This window comes from Oryza sativa, chromosome 1 (genome assembly GCF_034140825.1).
Source record: "Oryza sativa Japonica Group chromosome 1, ASM3414082v1".
In the NCBI taxonomy this organism is placed as follows: Eukaryota; Viridiplantae; Streptophyta; class Magnoliopsida; order Poales; family Poaceae; genus Oryza; species Oryza sativa.
The window spans coordinates 18,953,267-18,977,163 of NC_089035.1; the positions used below are offsets into that span (position 1 = coordinate 18,953,267).

At 40.4% G+C, this 23,897-nt stretch overlaps 3 protein-coding genes across 3 annotated transcripts; 1 reads left to right on the plus strand and 2 right to left on the minus strand.

Moving 5' to 3' along the window:
• The first annotated feature begins 3,242 nt into the window (after positions 1–3,242).
• Positions 3,243–7,143, plus strand: LOC4323974 (zinc finger BED domain-containing protein RICESLEEPER 4-like). Its single transcript, NM_001428034.1, has 2 exons — positions 3,243–3,418; positions 4,940–7,143. The coding sequence occupies exon 2, from the start codon at positions 4,973–4,975 to the stop codon at positions 7,025–7,027; it is 2,055 nt and encodes a 684-aa protein (NP_001414963.1). The 5' UTR covers positions 3,243–3,418; positions 4,940–4,972; the 3' UTR covers positions 7,028–7,143.
• Positions 7,144–7,261: 118 nt separating this feature from the next.
• On the minus strand, positions 7,262–14,706 carry LOC4323975 (uncharacterized). The gene is made up of 14 exons (NM_001428039.1): positions 14,538–14,706; positions 13,605–13,752; positions 13,242–13,499; positions 11,714–11,888; positions 11,497–11,558; positions 11,258–11,421; positions 11,001–11,098; positions 10,194–10,252; positions 9,980–10,114; positions 9,650–9,903; positions 9,419–9,578; positions 8,932–9,013; positions 8,798–8,848; positions 7,262–7,733 (listed from the first exon to the last, which is right to left on the minus strand). Exons 1-14 carry the CDS (start codon positions 14,621–14,623, stop codon positions 7,516–7,518), a joined length of 1,950 nt encoding a protein of 649 aa, NP_001414968.1. The 5' UTR covers positions 14,624–14,706; the 3' UTR covers positions 7,262–7,515.
• Positions 14,707–17,849: 3,143 nt separating this feature from the next.
• LOC136351130 (uncharacterized) lies at positions 17,850–21,668 on the minus strand. Its single transcript, XM_066309609.1, has 2 exons — positions 18,779–21,668; positions 17,850–18,375 (listed from the first exon to the last, which is right to left on the minus strand). Exons 1-2 carry the CDS (start codon positions 21,091–21,093, stop codon positions 18,372–18,374), a joined length of 2,319 nt encoding a protein of 772 aa, XP_066165706.1. The 5' UTR covers positions 21,094–21,668; the 3' UTR covers positions 17,850–18,371.
• Positions 21,669–23,897: the final 2,229 nt, after the last annotated feature.

A 23,897-nucleotide genomic window follows, 5' to 3' on the forward strand; every position in this document is an offset into this window, starting at 1 on the left:
ACTACTATCTCACCGGGTGCCGTGATTTTGTCCTCGCGAGAGGGGACAAAGCTCTGCTCCTTGTGCTGTGGTTGGAGTACGGACGGCGCGATGGTGTCAGCCTTTCTGTTGTGGACTTGTGGGCAGTTGTTCGTGGCAGAGGCGCAGAGCACCGTAAACTGATAAACAAATTGGAAAAAAAATTTAAAATCGAGGAAAAGGATTATAAGAAAATCAGAAAAAAAAATGGAAGATCTGAGAAATGTGCATGCCCAACTTGAGACCGCTCAAGGCCTGGACGACGGTTGCTGGTGCCCATTGCGCACAAGTTGCAGTGCAGACTTGAAATTGTGTGTAATGAATGTGCTCGCATCGCTTCAGCCTTAGGGCGGTGCGGGCATATCCCTACGCGCCGCTGGCCGCCGCCCGCCGCCGCCCTCCTCCCCTCCACCTCGCCATTGCCTGAGCAGCCCGCCGAAAAGCTGGCTGGCTGTAAAAAATGACGGTGACGGGAATTCTTCTCTTCTTAAATTGTGTTGTTGTTGGGGCACACATAAGCTCAAGGTAGAGACGGTCTAGATCCGAGCCACCATGGCTGGATTCAGTGAGGGGATGTCAGGAGGGGATGTCAGGGGGTATTGCGTCAGCCACCGTCAGGCAACAGAAGTTGTAGAGGCAGCGGCTGGGCGGTAGAGAATGACGGAGAGATCGCGGTCAGGCTGTAGTCGGATGAGTTGCGGAGGACGGATCCCTCCAGATCCGCTCGGTGGGTGGTAGGCGGTGGCGGGGACGACGACGGCTACGGTGACGGCACGATTGGGCACACTTGTGCCTGGATGGCAGCAGAGGCGGTGACGGAGACAACCATCAAGGCATTGACCGGGCGGCCAAGTCTTGAGAGGCAGCGGTAGATGGCGTCGGGGCAGTGCGACAACCAACAACGGCGTGCAGCTAGGGAGCGACACGGTAGTGTTTATGTCAAAATTTTGGTAAGCCCCAAAATCATCATCGGCCTAAAGTCAGTATCGGCTTTAGTCTTGGAATCGGCCGATCGAAATTATCAAGTCGCCAATAGTTGTATTCTTACTATATTGGGTTAAGAGAATTTATCAATTAAACAAAGTTTATCCACAGGAGACTGAGTTCAAAAAGAATGCGATGTGACATGCGACATGACAGATTATGCCATTATTAGGCCTAGCAGCACACGTGAGTTCTAAACCTCGACCAACGGTGGTGAAACCTTAGCATCCAGGTCACCGCACCGTCACTGTTTTGGAGTTCAATTTACTTAATCACTTAAGTCTTGGCCTAAACATTATCATTCCTGTTTAATATGAAAATTATTCATTTAATCTACTGATTTTGTTGTAAAGCCATTGAAGCAAAGTTCTTTTATTTCTTCTTCTTTCTTCATGTTATTCCCCGTCGTCTTCTTTTCTTCTTCTTTTGATTCTGCGGTAAGCAAAGTAGAGACGTTGGCTTATCTTTGCTTGAGGTCACCGGTGTTCTCTATTGATGTAGCTTAGGCTAGCAACACTACCCGAAGATAGCCACACGCGGTGACACGGAACCCTTCCAGTGTCAAATCTGTCAAATTGATTAGGTGATTGTTTTTAGGGTATTATAGAATCGATACTTCAGGTGTCCGTTCTGTCCTCTCCTCCTCTTCATTTTGTAGTGATGTTGGTGGGCTTGGAGATTATCTCTAATTTGATTTGAATTATTTTTTTTATCGATCGCACAAAACAAAATTTTATCTCTAATTTTCTTTCTTGATAGGGAACGAAACCAACGGTTTTCTCTCCTCCCAATACGTATTGGTAGTAGATCGATAAAACAACCAACATTCTCCAGTTAATTTTGATATTAACTGACGCTACAGAAGAAAATAGTTCCCCAAATCAATGTGTTTGGATGAAAATCGAGTGGAGATAGAGATAAAGATATAAGTTTAATCTCTAATCTTTTCCATATGGGTGAATAGCTAATAGTATAAAACTATACTTAAACTTCTCTTGCAGTGTCAATTTAGGCCGTGTCAGAGGCTCCTGACACGGAAAATAAAGCAATATGATTATAGTGATATTAATTAAGAATTAGCCTTAAAAAATTAGAAAAATAAATTAATATGATTTTTTAAAGCATCTTTCATATAGAAAACTTTTGCAAAAATACGTCGTTTAGTAGTTTGAAAAATGTGCGCGCGAAAAATAAGGTAAATAAGTTGGGAAAGAGGAAAAAAAGAATACAGCCTTAGTCCATGATGTTTTATATTATTTATATAGGTCTTCAAAGTTTATAGTGCAGCTTAATATAATCCAAGACTCGTAAAATGTCACATCGTAATGCCATATCATTCTCGCGTACATTGCTAGAATCGAAATGTCCATTGTAACCATATGTTAAAAAGGAAAAAAAAGATAACATGAAACGGAAGTATTATAGTAAAAACACACAATATGATAATCCTTTATGTTCCTTTCCCTTTCTTGTTTCTTTCTTTATTATTTCTATATGGTATGTAGGCGAGGATAGAATAGATACTCTCTTCGTTTCTAAATATTTGACGCCATTAACTTTTTTAAATATATTGGATCATTCATCTTATTAAAAAAAATTTAAGTAATTATTAATTTTTTCCTATAATTTGATTCACTGTTAAATATAGTATTACTACTCAAGTTTTTGAATAATATTCACAGAAGTTTTTAATAAGACGAACGGTTAAACATGTTTTAAAAAAAACATGTTTTAAAAAATTAACAGCGTTAAATATTTAGGAGCGGAGGGAGTATTTTAATTCAGACTATATGCATGCGTGGATGACATAGCATCGCATTGTGGTATTTTTTATTGGTCGATGACTTTATTAAACCATATTGTAAACATGATGGCTTGTTTAGACAATATAAAACGTCATAAACTAATTAATCATGAAGCAGAAGTTCAGAAATCGTATAGGCTAATTCACCCTTCCCAAATACGAATACTAATCAAACACGAGTACTGGATTATTTGGGAAAGCACTCCAGTTGTTACTTTCCTTATATATAACGTCTGTAATACGTTACGCCTTACCAAGAAAAACACGGAAACAGAAAAAAAAAATCAGTAGTAGTATTTCGCCTCGTACTTGCAATGGAAACACATCAAACTCTAGGATAGACACGGGGTGTGTGGCCCACCTGCAGCGTCACGCATCCTCGGAGGAGCAGGCCGTGCCGAGAGCCCATTAAAAGCCCGCGCGCCGCCGCCGCAGCAAACACCAATCCGATCGAAGGTCTCTCCCTCGTCTCTCCTCGGCACCAACTGCAGTCTGCAGATCGATCTCGCTCGCTCGCTCGCTAGGGTTTTGTCTCGATCGGGCGGGGCCTGTCTCTTCCTTGTTGGGCCGAGCCCGCGACACGACCTCGACTCCCCCCGACCTCCGCCCAAGGTGAGGTGATCCGCCTCGCCTCGCCTCGCCACCTCTCTCTCTCTCTCTGTCCCTTCCTCCGTGCGCTGCGCTCTCTTCTGCCGTTCGCATGGTCGACGAATTCCAGTGGTTTTACTATTCGAGGGGTTTGGTTTTGTGTTGTTGTTGGGGGGTGGTTTGGGTTTCTGTGTTTTGGTAGATCGTGTGTGTTGAGGCGTGATGTGGGGGGAGGCGGAGGGGCAGCCAGGGGAGGGGGGGCCTTCGTTTCTTTCCTAAATTCGTGGGTGCGGCTAGCTGCTTGTGTGTTTTTGTGGATTTCATAGGTTTATTTATCATGTTCATGCTTCTCTCCTGTGGAACCTGTAGAATGTTATTATGATTCTGGTGAGTAAACCAGCCGCGCTTGTCACGGTAATGTTGTCTTCTGCTAACTGCGGTTGCCTTGGTTGGATGCTTTAGTATATTTCTTTGGCGGAAATTGCTGAATCTTTTAGTTATGTTGTTTAAATTTGCTGTATCCCACGGCTGATAGACTCGACTTGTGTTTAATTTGCTACTGGTGACCGTCAGATATGTGTTTTGTTTTCTGCAAGATGAGATGGGTTTGTTCCATAGCTCTCTCTTTTTTTTCTATATCAAAATTACAGGATTCATTGAGTGTCTTTTTCTTTTTCTTTTTTTTTTGAAATATCTTGACTAACTTCATATATTTGCTTTCCTTGAGCATTGTTCAGTTAATTCCTTCCAAAAGATAATTGAGAGGGATTTTGAGAGGACTTATTTCACACCCCCTCAATCCCCTCCAAACCCTTCGTCTTGGGGATTAAACGAACAATCCCTTATTGATATTGGTTACACGTATCCAATAAACAAGTTGAAGTTGTGACAAGCTCTGATTTAATTGTCTACCACGCGTCAGGGAATTTGCATATATTCTAGAAAACTTCAAAACCTGTGCTTACACTTGATCAGTTCAGGGATAGTTCGTAGCGTATCGCTTAGATTCTGCCGGCGCCGATGCATATGTAACGGTACGTCCATAGTATCGGAAAAGATTTACATGTGCCAGCCATTATTTGTCGGTTGAATTTTCTGCTCTTGTAGTTTTGTGTACTTTATCTGTTGCAAGTTGCAACAGATCCCTGAGGTTTTCCATTTGCAATCTATCGGTGAATTTAACTTTTTGCTGACTATAGCCAAATGCTTGTTCACAGTGATCCCAATGAAGAAGATGCTTGTTCATTGCGAGGCATTATGATTTGTACATGATCTTTTTGACAACCACTTATGACTTTGCAAATTAAACATACAAGTCCAAATTAGTGTTGTCTAAATCATATTTTTAAAATGAACTGTATGATGATGATCTTGTTTATAACCTGGCACATCACTTAAATTTTGTCACCCTTTCTGTTATGCTTTTTGTGAAACACTGACACTCTGACAGATTGTGGCATCATTCCCAAACGTTTTTTTTACAAACTGATTATTGCTATGATCTGACTGACATGGTTTTGTTTGTGCGAACTTCTTAAATGACAGGATTTTAGGTTGTAGCAGTAAAAGCCTCCCCACATGGATGAGATGATACCTAAGCCTTTGATCAGCAATGACAATGAGATGATGCACGGCCATGGCTATACCACTATGGTCCACGGTAACAACGAGATACTCAATGGTAACGAGCTTGCCGTTCATGCCGAGGTGATACCATCAGCCAGCACAAGAGGCCAGAAGAGAAAGTCAGCAATTTGGGAACACTTCACTCTTGTAGATGTCTCTGACGGGTGCAAACGAGCAAGCTGCATACATTGCAACCAGTCCTTAGCATACAGTTCAGGCTCAAAGAATTCAGGTACTAGCCATCTCACCAGGCACATTGCAGAATGGTGCCGTGTGTTAAAAGATCGGCAAAAGAGCAGGCGCTACACTACATATAATAGCAGCAACGAAAATGCTTCATTTGACCAAGAACGTAGTTGCTTACGATTGGCGAAGATGATCATTCTGAATGACTATCCACTTCACATCGTTCAGCAGCCAGCCTTCCTATCTTTTGTTGATAGTGTACAACCCAATTTCAAGATGGTTGACATTGGTACAATTGAAACTGAGGTGTATGCTATTTATCTCAAGGAAAAGGATCACCTGCAGCAAGCACTTGCAAATATTCCTGGAAGGATCAGCCTCACTGTAGGGTCATTGACCACAAACCAAAGTATTAGGTACATCTCACTTGCTGCACAATTCATTGACTCGGAATGGAGGCTGCATAGAAGAGTGCTCAAAGTCATGATGGCACCTTGGCCTCAGTCAGAGAATGCAGTTAGTAGAGCCATCATCAAGTGCCTCTCTGATTGGAACATGCAGGACAAGCTGTTCACCATCACCTTGGAGCACGATTGCTCGTCGCACGATATTTATAGCGCAAATCTGAGAAACCATCTCTCAGGTGACAACATTCTCATGCTGAAGGGCCAGACCTTTGCTGTGAGGTGCTATGCCAACATTCTAAATGCAGTTGCACATGGTGTCCTTGCTTCAGTTCACAACGTCATCTACCTCATCCGTGAGAGTATAAAGTTCATAAAAGCCGATGATGCCCATGAGAACAAGTTTGCAGAGATTGCCGTGGAACTGAAGATCACTAGTAACAATAGCCTGTGCTTGGATGTTACATCCGAGTGGAACACCACTTATCTGATGCTGTTGGCTGCCCTGGACTACAGACAGGTGTTCACTCTACTGGAGTCTTACTATGACAACTACGGTACAGCGCCTTCGACGGAGGACTGGAAGAAAGTTGAGGCCGCGTGTGGCTTCTTGAAGCTACTATATGCGTTCACGCTTAACATCATGTCAGCAGAAGGAAACCATCAAACTGCAAACATGTTCTTCCATGACGCATGGGTCCTTCAGCTAGAGCTTCAAAATGGCATGGCTCATGGAGATGACGTTATCCGTGGCATTGTGATCGGCATCCACGAGAAGTTTGACAAGTACTGGAAGGACTGCAACGTCGTCTTGGCCATTGCCGTTGCCATGGATCCACGCTTCAAGATGAAGATGGTCGAGTTCGCCTACTCCAAAATCTATGGCCCAACAGATGCAGCCAAGTATGTCAAGTTGGTAGACGATGCTATCCTTGACCTCTACAAGGAGTACGCTGCGCAGCCTGAGCTACTCCCATTGTCACCGATCTACGTCGACCAAGTGCCAGCTGACGGTCTGCCTTTTATCGAGACCGGCGGCGCTCCGGCGACGGCTTCACCGTCGACGGCGGCGGCTGGCGCTGGGCTCGTGGACTTTGACATGTACCTGTCGGAGGTGACCACCATGGGCCAACCGTTCAAGCACGAGCTGGAGCTCTATCTGGAAGAGGCCCTCACCCAGCGCACCCCGGATTTCGACGTCCTGAAATGGTGGCAGGACAACACGCTCAAGTACCCGACGTTGTCGAGGATGGCACGGGACGTGTTGGCCATCCCGATGTCCACGGTCGGCGTCGGCAGCTCGGTTTTCTTACCTGACAATGGAAGCAGGAGCCTCGACGACTACCGGAGCTCACTGCGCCCTGAACTCGTGGAGGCTCTCCTCTGCGCCAAGGACTGGCTCCAGTATTCGCCATGAAATCCGTAATGTAATTAGTACTCCCAGTCCCATGTGAAGATGGCAAGCCATTATTCGCGTAGAGCTTATGGAATTAAACGTGTTGATACTAACTGAGAGCTCCTGAGCTCCTGGTTTTTTGTGCCAATTTTGATTAGGTAGAGTTGCTCAGTGGAAATTTCATTTTTGTCGAAGGCCGCGGGATGATGTTAGTCCGTCGCGGCTGCTATCACTTGTGTCCGCTCTGCTGTCAGTGTTACATAACTTCGCATTTGGTTCCTTCATTAGTGAGTGGTGTTGCATATATAGCTCCGTATTCCGGAATTTTTTTTGTTCTTTTAGGCCTCATTTAAAGCCCACAACCCCCAGATTTTAAACTGAAACCCCAGCCTTTTAAAGGATGTTCATTTTGGTAGCTTTACCTGATACATGCTCAAGGCTCTTTTCCCTACTTATCTATTCCATCCTGTCATGCTTCAGTAAGCGCAATAGGAGAATTATGGGATACCTCAACATGTAATTTCAAACACCATGGAACCATGTGATTTAACTACCGCTGAAATCTCTTCCTCCACACGACCGAAATTCCTCCCGCTCCAAACTTCAGTGCAGCTGCACGTGTCTTTTCTTATGAATGTACTCCCGAGAACCTTTTCCAGGTCTGATATTCTCGCGGTTATCTTCCTGCTCATGGAGTCAAGGTTGAAGAACGCCAGGTATATTTCTCCTATATAATGGACCACAGACATTAGCCCTCAGAAAAAAAAAATCTGTGACATATATTGCCACAGCCCGCCTCTTAGAAGCTGCAGCTAATGTGCATGACAAATAGGACTAAAACAAATGTCTCACTGCAAACGATTATGTCTAGATTAACATTTGAAGTCTGGTGACATATTCAGAAAAGTGGCAGCAATTTATAAAATCTCTACAACTGCTAAATGCTAAATGAATCGAATAGATCTTAAATCATAATTGTGGACTTAGTGGAGTAGTTTGTGTTTGAAAGTCAAGCCATCAGTTGGCAGATTCATGCTTAGTTTTGAGTTCTTTTTATGCTTTTGAGCCGCTAGAACATATATGTATCTGCATTTATGAGAAGTGGATAGGAATGAGGTAACAGTGTAACACTAATGATACAATAGAAAAAATTATTGAAATTGCATCTTGCTTGACTACTCTATTCAAAGAGTTTATTACAGCTCAGAAAGCAAGTCATGGCCAGTTATCTAAGGGAATATTTGTACTGTCTAATCAAGATAACTTGAGCAACTGACTGCTAACCAAATAAATAACTGGGTGACTTATTCATCTGTTTGTTGCTGTTTAGCATGTGTGGATCAATGCCATGTTTTTCATTAGGGAAACTCTTGTTATATAAAACCTTTCTTTGATGAAAAGAGAGCAACATGATCTCACATTAACAGCATGGATGAAAGGTTATGCACAATACTGCGTCAATACACTGTCACAGCTGCTGCCGGCAAAAATACAGGTTCTACTGCAATAATTCCTTACTACATCACTGGGAACTTCTGTTTAGATACTAGTAGTAAACTTTTCTCACAAAGTACAGAAGCAAAAACCATTCAAATATTAAAAAAGGGTTTTGGGGCCACATAATAGATTATAAAAAACGATTTCACAGATTTTCCAAACAGACCTTGTTAAAGGAAGTATAAGAATTTCAGGAACAGTCAAGTTTATCATTACTATTCAGTTTTTTATTCCTCGCAATGTTAAAACAAAATTCAGTCCGGGATCGTATGTAAGAGATGAAAGATCAGCTACCTTTACTCCCAGTTGCTATCCATGCACGTGCTACTGCTCCTGTAGTTACAACTGCATACAGAATTGTGTTGCTTATCTAATAATGTTGAAACTAAGTCACCATAATTTTCTAAATAAAATGTTGTAGTGTGTACCTCCTTTATTGTTGGATTCCACCGTGGCACATAATCTTGAGTAACTGCTAATGAGGTTTCCTTTCTCATTCAGCTCCCACATCTAAAGTAATTGTTCATGAGTAATGAAGGCATTAATTCAATCTCCAACTAGCAAAAGTAACCATTTTGCTAGAACTTGCTACAGTACAACTCAGTAGAAGAAATTTTGCCACATAGGTTGTTCAAAGAGATTAAGCAAACATGGGCTTAGCTATTTTATCAAAAATAGAAGGGAACATTACAAATTTGACCTGGCAGCAAGAAATGTATTTTGTTTGATAGGACACTCTGATTCTGTAACATGAGCTTCTTAGAATCCAAGAGGAAATTAAGCAATTAAATAGAGGACAGTATAAATACAAATATTTTATAATCAAAATACACAGCAGGAATTTTCAAATGCAAATCCAAATTCAGGTTGCAGTAACTCTAATATTCTGTATGAGGAATGTTTTTTGTCATTTACCTGCATAGCATGCCACCTGCACCTTGAAAACATGGGAAACTTGCTATCTGAGGATGTCCTCCGTTGACTGCCAGATGCATCCAGACAAGCATCGTCACTGTCCATATTTGCCAGGTGAAACTTTGTTTGGTATTCTTCATTATGTACGATTATATCATCCCTGAAATGGAGAAAATATAATCACAAAAACTGTTTAAGTTACTCCAAATTTATAAATTGGGTGGTGCTTACGATGTCAGGAGAGGAATTGTTTTGCCCAGGCAAAATGAGATATTTTTGTCATCCTGCATCCCATAGTTCCTGCATATATGATCTGATTTACCATGTTGTGAAAACATATACCATCCATTTGCTTTGTCATCACTGCAGGCAGTGAGACCAAGAGATACACCATCAATCTTTGGTACGTGTACAAGATCTTCGGATATGAAACGACTAGAATGCTTGTCTTCTTTGGAAGTCCTTTCACTGTGCACATGATGGAACTGGAAATTTGTACAAGCTTAGTGTTGTATTTACGCCTACAAAATGCTCTATCAGTACGAATAAAATACAGGGTACCTCCATATTATTTATGCTGTAGTGATTTATTTTCAGTAATGTAGGATTTGTTATTATGCTTAACGTGTCATTGTCGAGATGCCTCAAATCTCCTCCATACATTAGAGGAGACTTAGCCATTGACCAAAGTGCTATCTGCGAGGTCATGTGAACAAAAAGAGTTTAGTGGATAGAGAATATTGAATATCAGATATAGATTTCCACAAGTGCAAACCTGTGTTCTCTGTTCATCAGATGTAAGTTCACATTGCCTATGTGGACCCTGATTGACACCTATATTAGAGCAAAAATGTTTATTCCTGTTATAATTATATATGCTTCAAGGAATCTAAGATTCTTTCCTTTACAAAGCAGTTACTTAGTAATAAATATGCAGCACTTTCCTAACATTTGAAGAAAAATCTTGATATGGCTCAATTACATGTGAATGGTTCAATAAACCAAGAAGATATTGGTTAAGATATTTCAATATTATATATAATCGGTCAAGTCCTATAATGAGCAAAACCCTTGTTTTGTGTTGCCGAGACATGCGTCTAAGGATAAATTGTGGTATGTAGTGGAGGGTTTTGAATTGGAGTGGTTGAGTTAATCTTTTGCTCAAGCAAGTATTTTAATCTTCAGTGTTCGGTGATCTGTCCTTAATCGAGATATGTCATCCAGTTGCAGTATTATGAAGTTAGGGATAAGATTTATGTTTGAGTTTAAATTAATTTTATTCTGCTGAACAAAAATCTAATGGCATAAATCCTCTAAAACAAAAGAAGTAATGGCATCAATTTATTTGGTACGGACAAAAGTAACAATATAGCCCATGCATAAATATAAACTAGATGATACTCAGCGTTCTGCAAGATATTGATGTACACACCTAGGTTCCAGGTTCCATAGTATTAAAATGCAGATTCAATAGGGATTTATGATTCTAATATTTTTTTCATATAAGTGATTTATCTATGCTGAACAGTTAGAGGGGCATGTCAAGACAAACACTTTCTAAAGAAAAACTGCAAATAATTACCTGCATTTGTAAGCCAGCCAAATGGGAGCATGTCTAAATCTGGCCAAGATCTTCCTCGTAATCCTATGGCCCCAATTTTATTTGCAGCAGCAAAGGAACTGTGTACAATATGTAATGGGGTAAGAAGAAATGATTTATTTACTAGAAAAATAATCAAGCGTTTTTAGATAATGAGAAAAAAAGCAAGTTAAAGGTTAATTAATGGATTGAATTCTTGCAGTCAGAAACTGCAGACAGAGCATATTGGCTCAATTTACCTAGACACGTCAAAATGTGAACTAACATCCTTCCAGTTGTCCCAATCATCCCCTGTTATCCTGTACATGTTAACATGTTGACTGATGTTTTTGGCTAATGCTGGAGTCACTTCGGTTCCTGGTGAGATGGACAGGATGATGGGGCGGTCAAGCTCTGCCAAGAGCTGCAATTTAGAAATTAGCTTATTCGAATAGTGTAATAATTTGAAAGGACATCAACAGGATATGGGGCTACTAACCTCTGAAATAGTTATGATTTCTTTTGGGCTGTAATCCGTACCGAAGATACAATCAACCTTCACTGTGAACAGAACAGAATGGTACAAATGAAACCATCAGAATAAATTTCAGTTTCGGTATGACATGAAAATGATCATCTACTGCCTAATATATGATCTTTCTACACAGTCCTCACAGTTGTAATAACTAAACTGAAGAATTATGCTATAAGAATACCAAAATCAACACCCCAATCAGCGTACTGTTGATAAAGAGATCTTAGGAAGGCCTTTCCAGCTCCAATATCAGTATTTACACTCATAAATCCATGTGGCATCCATGCACATGTTCTATGTGTAAGACCTATATCACGAGCTGTCCATTGCCGGCCATCCTCTACGTAGGGTTTTCCCTGAAAAGGGCCAACAGAACACACTTTGAACAACAAACAGCAGTTCAATGACTTATGTTTCTGGTCATTTTCTTGCTGTAGTATTTCAACCCCCTTTCTTGCAATTAATTTGAAGAATTTTAGAGAAGTTCCTTTTTTTCACAGCGAAGAGGAGTTCCATTTTGCAGGGAAAATAAACAGCCAAATATTTGAATCATCAAATAATAGCATAGCATTATTTGCACCCATAATGCATAATGGAGCAAATTAGTAATTTTCACTAATGATAATATGTTTGTCTGGAAGACTACAACAGGACATTGAAATCCAAAATGGTTATCCCATAACTACCAGAACACACATGTTTAAGCTATTTTACAGTATGATCTTAAAAACGTATTGGAGGATAAAGATTGGCTGCTGAATAGACATTCTACAACATAATGTTAACATGGATCAATAATAGGATAGCATTGTTTACGCCCATAACACATAATGGAAAAAAATAGTAATTTCCTCCAATGATAAAATATGTCTTAATGGAATGAAGCACAGTTCTCCTGCACTCTCAAGAAAAAAAAAGGATAAAATGTTTGTCTGGATGGCTACAACAGGACATTGAAATCCTACATGACACTCAAAATTTGTGTAAATTGCTGGTAGACATCATAAAAACGTATCACAGCTGAAAGACACTCTAAAAAACTGGTAATCTGCTGGAGGACACTTTCGGCTCAATTGGAGAGAGAAATTCTTCAAAAAGACAAGAATGCCCTTAGGGTCAAAAGCTTTTGAGGTGAGACTGGAGCCAAGATGGAATATAATCTATACTAGTGATGTATTTGGGGTGATGACAAATTTAAAGTTGCATAATTTCTATTTCTTCCCCTTAAAATCATGTTTGAAGCATTTGGTCTTAGGGTCATTCTCGTCTTTCTTAATAATTTATCAATCCAATTGAGCCAAAAGTGTCATCTAGCAAATTACCAGTTTTTTAGGATGTCTTTCAGCCGTGACACGTTTTATCAATGTCTATCAGCAAATTACACAAAATTTGGATGTCCTATAGCAAAATTTGCCATAATGTTATGTTTATGCTATTTTATAATTTGATCTTAAAATTGCATTGGAGGTTAAAGATTGACTGTTGTATGTACATTATATAACATATTATCTCCATCCCAAAATATAAAGGATTTTGACAGTACAAATGCATAGCCAAAATCCCTTATATTTTAGAGCAGAGGTATGGTAGTAACTTCAACAAAGGATCAATAAGAAAATTGAGGCAGTCTCAAAAAGTGGAGGAAAAGCATAACTGCCAAAGTGGCTGTAGTTGTTATCCAACTCCATTTGAAGGAAGGAAAACATTACCGTTTTAATGTCCAATATGGGTGTGTTTCCATTCACAGCCTGTAAACTTATCCCTTTCATTAAATGGATTCCGAATTTCAAGCCCATTCCATGCACCTTGTTCGCAAGTTGACTGAACCCTTTATCAATTCTGGATGATGGAAATCTTTGAAGATCAGGAAATGGCCGACCCCACTCATCAATGTTATCAAATCCATATGAATCTGTGTATGCCCCATGAACATACTTTCGGTACCAGAGGTAATCAATAACTGCAAACTACCCACCAATATGATGCAAAATAGTTAAAATGATGATAAAGTTTATATTTTTATATTCATTTTGCTATCAAATAAGAAACCGACCAGCAATTTGAATGGTTACCTCATATCCATGTGGGAGCAATTTTTCTGCCAAGATCTCCGCATTTTGCATGTATGTATTTTCATCAACTATCCATGAAAAGGAATCATAGGAATTCCAGCCTCTTGGTGGAAACTCAGCAAGTTGTTCATTAGCCTCGGAAGTGCCCCTGAAATGTAAAAGCATGAGTAGACGTAAGCCTTTCCTTCTTTTGCTTCGAATGGGCTCGGTTGTCAAAGGATGGAACAGCGACAGTCAAGCTGGAGTTGTCCCCTTGTCAGAGCACACATTTGCACATTTTATGTACGCAGGTGTAATTATACTTTGTAATGAACCTATAACCAAACTAATCATCAAGGACAAGGAAGCACTGGGTACAAAATACATGTTCCAGGAAAAAAAACACACACACACACACATTGATAAATCATAGGTGCGGCCAACTAGTTGTCTTCAACTGTATGAAAAATGGAAACAGAAGAAGTATGTCCAAATCTCCAATTACAATCCGTTGATAGGTAACTCCACTGCAAGAGTATTTAATAAACAAACAATGATGGCGTTTGTGCTGTTGATTCACAAAGTTTTAATTGGGGTTCGAAAAGCATGTCAAAAGCCCGAAGAAAAAAAGTTCTAATTGGGGTTGAGATTTTCTTCCAGATTTATTTATCCGAAACAATGACTCCTCTGCCAAATGAACTCCTATCCTCACAGCAAGAATTGGCAAAAGCATTTATTACTGTTACAACAGCTCGATCCTCTGGATGGCCACACGCAAGAGCATAGCAAACTGAACCAATCAATGATAATCGCCGGGGGAACCAGCTGAAACTAAACGTGTTGAATCCACTCCAAACCGCTAACCAACATACGGGCTAATCCCATAAAACAGCGAACAGCAAGGCGCCCATGGAGATTCGAGATGAGCGGGCGAGGGGAGAGCCGGGCACTGACCAGGGGGGGAGGAGGGCGCAGAGGAGGGCGTAGCGGAGGAGGCGGCGCCATGGCGGCGGATGGGAGGATGGGGCTCCCCTTCCCATCCCGTCGGGCCGAGGCGTGGCGACTGGGGAGTGGTGAGTGAAGCCGCGGCTCGTGAGTGCGCGAGCTGAGGCTCAACTGACGATGATTGATAGAGTACCAAGAGCGAGAGGAAGAGAGAGGTGTCGTGGGGAATGTCGTGTCGCGTACTCGCGTTGCGTGCCGTATAGCGTGTGACGAGTGGGCGCTTGTGTGTTTGATTTTTGGCACACGAAAGGCGGACGTACCCCACAAGGCCATTAACAATGCACACATATGACATTCAGCCCTAACCTTTCACGTCAAATATTTTCAGCCACATCCAGTGGCGGAGCCCGATAAAATTATAACGGGGACTTAATAAAAATGACCAAGAGCAACTAAGAGAGATTTAAAGTTGGGTTAGAACTTTTTTTTTTTGCCTTCTTAGCCTTTTGGGCCTTCTAACAACCTCAAACAAAATCTATATTAGCCCCTCATCTATAAATATATGGATTAGAATTTAAAGGGGTATTATGAAGGCTCTAATGGTTTATTAGGGGATAGGGAGGGTCGATCTAAAGACCCCCCCCACCCCCACGCTATCTCCGCCCATGGCCACATCGATCTCTCCCATACCCAAGTGAGGAACGTGGAGCCTAAGTTGGTCGCGCATTCCTCATCAGAACGTGCCAGTGATTCTTCATGGAAAATAGAGAATACAGTGGCTGGGACGGAGAAATAGAGAACGAGGTGAGGGTTTCGGGCCTACCAGGGAGCCACCGTCACCATAGTCTTCGACCTGCCACCGCCGCGCTATCGAGCTGCCGTCGAGCCACCGTGCTGGATCTAGAGAGCTCGGTGGAGGGAGAGGCAACCGCCACCACGAGTTGTCGAGCTGGGCTTGAGCGGCGTGCGATAGTTGAGAGGCGTAGGTGAGGAGGGGGAGCTGCCGCGGTAGTCAGGGAAGGGAGCTGCCCGGCGATGGTGGGGAAGGAGAGTTGCCCCGGGTTGGATCCAGTTGCCCTGCTGCCACTCTGCCCAGCGTTGTCACTGCTTCGGCCACCTCTTCCACCCGGGTGCTGTCGCCGAGAAGGACGTGTCGAGCCGCCGATGTTCCAGATCCGCCCCAAGATCCTCGCCATCCACGCACGCACGTGGTGCTGAGCTCGTCGCTACTTTGGAACCGGTGACATGGATGGTAGGGAGAGCGGCAGAGAGGGAGAGGGGCCCCGGTAGTGGGTAGGAGGGAGAGAGGGGCACTGGTGGCGGGGTAGAGTGGTTGGTGGGGAAATACAAAGACAGAGGAAAGATGAAAAGCAAGGAGAGAGAACGGGTGGGACCCCACTATCATGTACTGTGAAGGATAAAATAGATCATATGCAGTGTGGAGGGTGTTTCTTACAACTTTCTTAGTTTAACTGGCGTCGGGCAGTTTTGGCTCCTCAAATACGGTAGCTGCACTGCTATTGCCCTAATTAGCGCCTAGTCATACGCGTCCCTCCCCACGTAACGCGCCACGTGGCACACGCGGGGAGGGGGACGGCGGACGGCGTGCGGAAGAGGTAGGTGGCGCCAGTTATTCCTTCTTTTATCTTTTTTTTTGTTTTTCTGTACGTTTTTTTTGGGTAGGTGGCGCTGGTTTTTTCTTTTCGGTTTTTCTTTGGTTTTCTTCTAATTTTTTCGGTTTTTAATATATAGATACAATACAAAGTTTCTATACAGTTTATATATGTGATGTTTTTTCTTGTTTATTCAATTATTTTGATACGTACGTATATAAAGTTTGTATACGTGTATATATTTTTTATATATATCAAAAGTTTATACATATTAAAAATATACATATGTACATACTTTATATACATACGTAAAAACTTTATATATATGTATACAAAGTTTACATGTATATACTTTAGTATATACATATGTATATAGGAATAGTAGTATATATAGCATAATTAATAGTAGTATACAGTAGAGTAGTAGTATAGAGACTAGAGAGGGAGTGGGTCTGGTTGCGTGCCCACGTGCGGGCGTGACCAGGTGCCAATTAGGAATCCCCGGAGACGGAGGCTGGGGCAGCTAGGGGCCCCTGATGTGCGCCGCGCGTGACCAACCGGGGCCTTTAATGGGCGATCGCTCGTCTGGAGATGGGGGCAACAATCAATTCGCCCCCCTCTCTCTACCTGATTTTTTTTTGGCACCGTATTACTTTCCTATTTTAGTAAATTTATGTATCTAAATTTTATACACCTTAAGTTTACACATCTAAAGTTTAGAGACCCAAAGTTTATAAGTCAAAAGTTTATATATCCGATTCAAATTTGAATTTGAATTCAAATATTTTTTATATATAGTATTTCTATACATCTAAAGTTTATAGACCTAAAGTTTATAAGTCAAAAGTTTATAGACCTAAAGTTTATATACCCGTTTCAAATTTGAATTTAAATTATATATGATTCAAATTGAATTCAAATATTTTCTATATATAGTATTTCTATACACCTAAAGTTTATAGACCTAAAGTTTATAAGTCAAAAGTTTACGTGCCCAATTCAAATTTGAATTTGAATTATATCCGATTCAAATTTAAATTTGAATTCAAATATTTTATATATATAGTATTTCTATACATAAATTTTTTTAACTTTTTGTTTTTTTAAATTTTTTTATGGTGTACTGTAATAGTAATAGGAAGAGAAGAAAGGGAGGAAGAGAGGAGCATAGGGGGAGGCGCGGGTGATCGCTGGGGCAGCGCGGGGGCGATCACCCGCGCGTTAGGATTTCCGTGACCAACCCTGCATCCCCGCCCCCTCTAGTCTGACTCAAACTCTATAGATAGAGAGTTTTTAGCATCCTTCAAATGGAAAAAAATTACAAATATACTTAATTTTTCAATAATTTATGTTTATATACTGCATGGGGAGGATTTGCAAAAATATCTCTTTTACATTTTAATTAAGGATGAGCAAATCTAATGTTCCTACAAATAGTAGAAAATAGTGAGAATGTGCACCTCAATATAAACCTCAAATGCACGCAGTTCTTTACTATATTCTTGGAATTAATAAGTGAAGTTTTTTCTCATAAACAATGCAGAAGCTTGATCTTTCATTTAATTTGCCATCAAAGTCAAACATGTATATACCATACTTCCTCTCCCCCAAAAAAAACAATTTTTGGGAATCAATCCGAAATTCAGAATTTTCCCTAGAAGTTAATTTTTTTTTCTGTAACTATGGAGTGTATATAACACATCACACATAATTAATGACTCATAGGAGTTCGATTCAATTAATTCAATCACAACAGTACAAGCAATTGTTCTTTGCAAATCACACACAAACCAGGTCATTCCCTTGCACACAGGCTGACCTTTCTTATTTCAAATACACACCAAACGATCACAACAGTACACGCTTATGTTCTTTGCAAATCATACACAAACCAGGTCATCATCCCATTGCACACAGGCTGACCTTTCTTATTCCAAATACACACCAAACGCGAACCAATACCATATCATAAAAGCTGACAAACTGATCACGAAGCCACATCAATGCACGAAATGAAGCGGCACAAGGTCGTGCAATCAAGGTGCACTACCGTGGACACGCAAGCAATACTTGTGTCCGATGTCTTTATTTTGTCTGACGAAAAACATGCAAACCACACACAAATGCGACAGAAAGGTAGTTAATGGCACCAAACACATCTCTGCAAACATGGATAGTGATCACCACTTCTCCTCAGCAACGCTAGGTAGGCTTCAACATTGGTGGAAAATCACCTGTACAAAAAAAAATCAGATACCCATACCCATACTAGTATTTGATTTAAGGGCCCAACAACATTACAAATAAATATTCGATTATGAGAGAGCTCTAGTACTATTTGCCTTATGAGGTCACTAACTAACCAGGCTGCTAAAGGGGGTGTTTGGGAGAGAGGAACCCTTAGGGCTGACAAAGCATCTATTATTGTATGATTAATTAAGTATTTACTAAATTTTTTTTCAAAAATAGATTAATATGATTTTTTAAGCAACTTTCATATAGAATTTTTTTTTAAAAAACGCACCGTTTAATAGTTTGAAAAGCGTGCACGTGGAAAATGAGGGAGGGATGTTGGGAAAGGGAGGTAACGCACGGAGCAGGTTAATTCAAAACACGAATGAAAGAAATAACACATACCTGAGGACTGATCCCCGGGGCAGGTCCTTCTTGTAGTAGCGTGAGTGCCGTGGGCTGAAGAGACTGCGGCTCGCTTCCATGCCGTCGCCGTTCCACTCCAGCTTGTCCCATACGTCCTTCTCGCAGTCGACCACCGCCGGAGGCTTATCGCGTGGACGGCCGGCGTGGATGGCTGGCAGACGTTTGATACCCCAGCAGCCTCTGAGCTTGATGGTCTCCAGCATGGGTGCTGACATGGCTCTTTCACATATGTCCTGCAGCATGGGGAGATCTTGGAGATGGATTCGTCTCAGGCTTGGGAATTCAGTACGTTCTGTCCAGCAACTACCCGGCTTTGGGAAGATCTGTGTGAGCTCACCACAATAGGTGATGTGGATGGTTTCCAAGCTCTCCATTGTGGGTAAGGACCAGGGGAGGACATGTCTTAGTCTGGGGCAGGAGTGCAGGTGTATGCACCGTAGCTTTGATAAGGCTGCAGGTGTGGTCCTTGCTATTGGTTTCCAAAAACGTAATCCTGTGCTCCAAATGCAGCGGGCTTGTACAAGGTGAGATACCCAGAGTGTCTCCAGGCTCGGGAAGAAGTTACCATACCTCCAATCATCATCACAGAAAAAGACCGTGTGCATCTTAAGGCACCTTGTGACATGACACCATCTGAGATTTTTGAATTGTTTGTTCCCCTTGACTCCAAGGTTACCAATACTGATGGACGAGTTGTCATGTATATGCAAGGATTGAGTATTATAGATTAAGGAACCCATACCATAAAGGTCCTGTTCGATTTCCAAATTGCTTCCTCCTTCGGCAATTTCTATATGGCAATCGAGAGGCACAGGATGCTTGCAATATGGCACTGAACATCCATCTTCACCATCGTTGTTGAAAACCTTGTCAATGACATCAAGATATGGGAATCCAGGAATTAATCCATCTCTAGAACTGGCATCTTTCTCCTTAGCTCTTGGAAGAACTGGTTTGTCATTGACAGTATCAGAGATATGCAAATGGAAATGCTGAGATGGAACATATCTACCGAACGCAATGGTATTTCCATATCCACCAGCCCTGAAGCCACGAAGGAACCTAGCATCTGTAGCTACAACATGTGTAGACGGATGGGCTTCATGCTCTTGTTGGGTGAAGAGATGAGATCCCTGACAGACACCATCCATTGCTCTTGCTGCTTTTCCTCTTGTGTCTATGCATAGCAACTTCAGTGGTGGGTTGCTTGGATCAATCCATTTCACTCTGGTAAGGTTCGCACAGCCCAGTAGAAAGAGCCTTTCAAGTTGTTGGACCTGCATAGCTTCGAGGTCGAGTGCTTGGATTCTTGTCCCCGACAGGTTCAGCTCCTTGAGGTTTGGCAATCCACGTAAGAATAAACTCTTCAGTTGCTCACATCCCTCTAGAGATATATTGGAAATTACACAAGTATGCTCTTGATTTATATATGTGTTTGGTCGCGCTTCTTCTTCTTCTTCTTCTTCTTCTGACCTGGATGCTGGTCCAAATCCATCAAAACTGAATGACTCCAACGACCTAGGAAGGGTATTGGGCTCCACTACTTCCAAGCCAACACAACCATCAAGGATGAGCACCTTTAGTTTACTTGCCCCTGATAAATTTGGCAAAACATGTAGAGTGGTGTTGCCTGATAAGTCAAGGAGCTCCAGGTTCATCATGTGTTGGAACGAGTCATGTACCGCCGCTTTCATGTATGTAGAGGAATCAATCACTCTGAGCATTTGAAGCTTAGAGAGACAACTCATATCAAGAAAGATCTGATCATGCCAGCTTCTTCCTGTAGCCTTGAGATACAGCTCCCGCAGTTCAACCATCAGCACCACCTTTGATGGGGATAAGATCCAGTCCCAGTTTGTATCACGTATGTCCAACACCCATAAACTTTGGAGAAATTCCCATTGTTTTCCGTTCTGCTCGTGATACCATTCACCAGTTAAATCAGCATCCTTGTTTAAGCAGCCATCTATCAGAATAAATTTGAGGTTCTTGCAGCAGGTAAAAGGAGGGGATGCAAAACTAAATGTACACCAAGAGAGTCTCAGCACACAAAGTTCGTTGCCTTGACTAAACATGTGATTTGGCAGTACTACTGGAGGATCAGATCTTTGGAACGTCAAAAAATAGGATGTCACTTCCAGTGGAACTGAAAATGTTTGTATAAGTTTTACCTCATCTGAATTCCTGGGCATAACTGAAACCCATCGATAATCCCTTGCTTGTATTTGGCTCCCAAAATACTGCGGGAACCAAAAGTCATGGTTGTGTCTTGTAGGAAGATATTCCAGCCGCATCCGGTGATAAAGTCTGTCGGCAATCTCCCATGCACTGTCTCCTTCTATGATCCCACTGCATCGATATCATGGGAAATGAAGTTGGAGTGGTTATAATACATAAGTGACAGGTACAACCAACATTCGGCAATTCGAGCTGGGCTGATCTTACGGCTAACTTGTGCAGCCTCACGGTGCAGTAATTCATTTCTGTCGGACCAACCTTCTTGATCTATAGAAAGGAAAAGATCAGCATTTTTCACTTTGTCTTTGATTGCAGGTTCAAGCCGAAACCTCCCCCTGAATGTCCACAACACTGTGTTTCTCCGCTCAAGCACAGGAACACCAAACCTAAGAAAATCAATCTCATCGTCACTTCCGTTGTGAACAATCAGCAAACAGCTACGGTCCTTTACTGCCTGAAAGATGAGCTTTGCAACCTCATCTATCTCAGCTCGGGAGCTCTTTTCTATTCCACTGAAATCGTCATCCTCGTCCTGCTTGTCAAACAGGGCCATCGTGGAACCGCCGAGGTTTAGCTCCTTTGCGATCATCCTCTGCAGTGTTCTCCTGCTTTCCCACACGGAGCAGTCTACATGGAGGACTATTTCATAGTCCATGGATTTCTTACGTCTAGCTAACTCTGCTATGTCCGCAAGGATGGCGGAGGTGCCAAACCCTTTCCAGCCATCAAAGTAAATGCTTTGCCCGCCCTGATAATAGGGTCTATCGCTGTTACTCAGATACTTCTCAAGTATCTGATCCGCGGTGCGCGTAACGCCATCGAACATGATGATCTGCAGAAAGTTAATTAACACGGTTCAGTATGCAGGCCACTTGTATGACTTCAAACATTCAATGTTTTGCACGCACGGTACTCGAATATATATGCAGGAGAATGAGAAAACTTAAGCACTTTACTTTCTATATATTACTGCACCACCAAACTAAATCAAAAAACACCGCACACGTTTGTGTAATTGCCTACTGTGGAAACTAGAATTATATATATATATATATATATATATATATATATATATATTTACAGAAATGGATCATTTGTTTATCTTTTCATTACTGCTCCAGCTAACGGACATAGAGACACATGTTATATACTCCATCCATCCGTAGATAAGCGTAGCCTTAGTCTAAAAATTTGTACCTAAATAAGTGTAGTTGTTGGAGTGGTCCACTAGACCTATTTCTTTTCTTTTCGTTTTCTTTCATCCTTTTCATAATACTAATTCAGCCTTTTCTTTTCGTTTCTAGCCATTGAAACAATAGTACGTGATCCCCCCTACTCCTGAATAAGTATCTGATCCACAGCTTCCGTAATGTTCTCAAAGTAAACCAGAAGCAGAAAGTATTCTAACGCAGTTCAGTGCGGGTCGGTATAATAATGCTTGCAAGAATATGGAAACAAAACAAGCACTTTACTATAATATACCATTGAACAACTCGTGTTGTCATGGATTTACTTGTTTCTATACGGTGTTGTCATGGATTAACTTGCTTCTATAATATACCATCGAATCGTGTTTTTTCTTATATACTATCGCCGTTAATCGATTGTTAATCAAACACTGTTAAGGGATAGAAAATATCCATTTTACCCTTAGGGTATCATGGGTACTCATGAATTTAATTGGTCATGATCCATTATATCTCTCATTGATAAAAAAAATAGGAATAAGCGGTTTCTATTTTTTTGTGAATGAGAAAAAAAAGCGAATCATGGCCCATGAAATCCATAAGTACGCATATTACTCTAGGGGTTATATATATATATATGTATATATATATATATATGTATGTATATGTGTATATGTATATGTGTATATGTATATGTGTATGTGTATGTATATGTATGTATATATGTATCTATGTATATATGTATATATGTGTATCTATGTATATATGTATATATGTGTATCTATGTATATATGTATATATGTATCTATATATGTATATATGTATATATATATATATGTATATATGTATATATGTATATGTATATATGTATATGTATATATGTATATGTATATATGTATATGTATATATATATGTATGTATATATGTATGTATATATATATGTATGTATATATGTATGTATATATATATGTATGTATATATATATGTATATATATATGTATGTATATATATACATATATATATGTATTATATACATATATATATATGTATTATATACATATATATATATGTATTATATACATATATATATATGTATTATATACATATATATATATGTATTATATACATATATATATATGTATTATATACATATATATATATATGTATTATATACATATATATATATATATATATATATATATATATATATATATATATATATATATATATATATATATATATATATATATATATATATATATATATATATATATATATATATATATATATATGACACTCATATGGGGCACCATGGTGCCCGGGCACCATGGTATGAAATACACAAATTCGCCCAAATTTTTCAAAATTTTCAAATTGTGAGTATATACCTACTTATAAGTATTCGATTCATACCTATACCTAGCAACAAAACAACTCAAATTTAACTTTATTTCACAATCCATTATTACATACCTAACTAATTATATGTTTGGATGCTATATACCTAGAATCAAAATCTAACAAAAGCAAGTTTGAATTCAGTTCAAACTTGCTTTGAACTAGTTACTAAAGTAGTTAACATTAATACCTAAATATTTGAAAAAGTTTCATACTCATTTGAATTGGGTATATAGTAAATTTCAATCATGGTGCCCGGGCACCATGGAGCACCA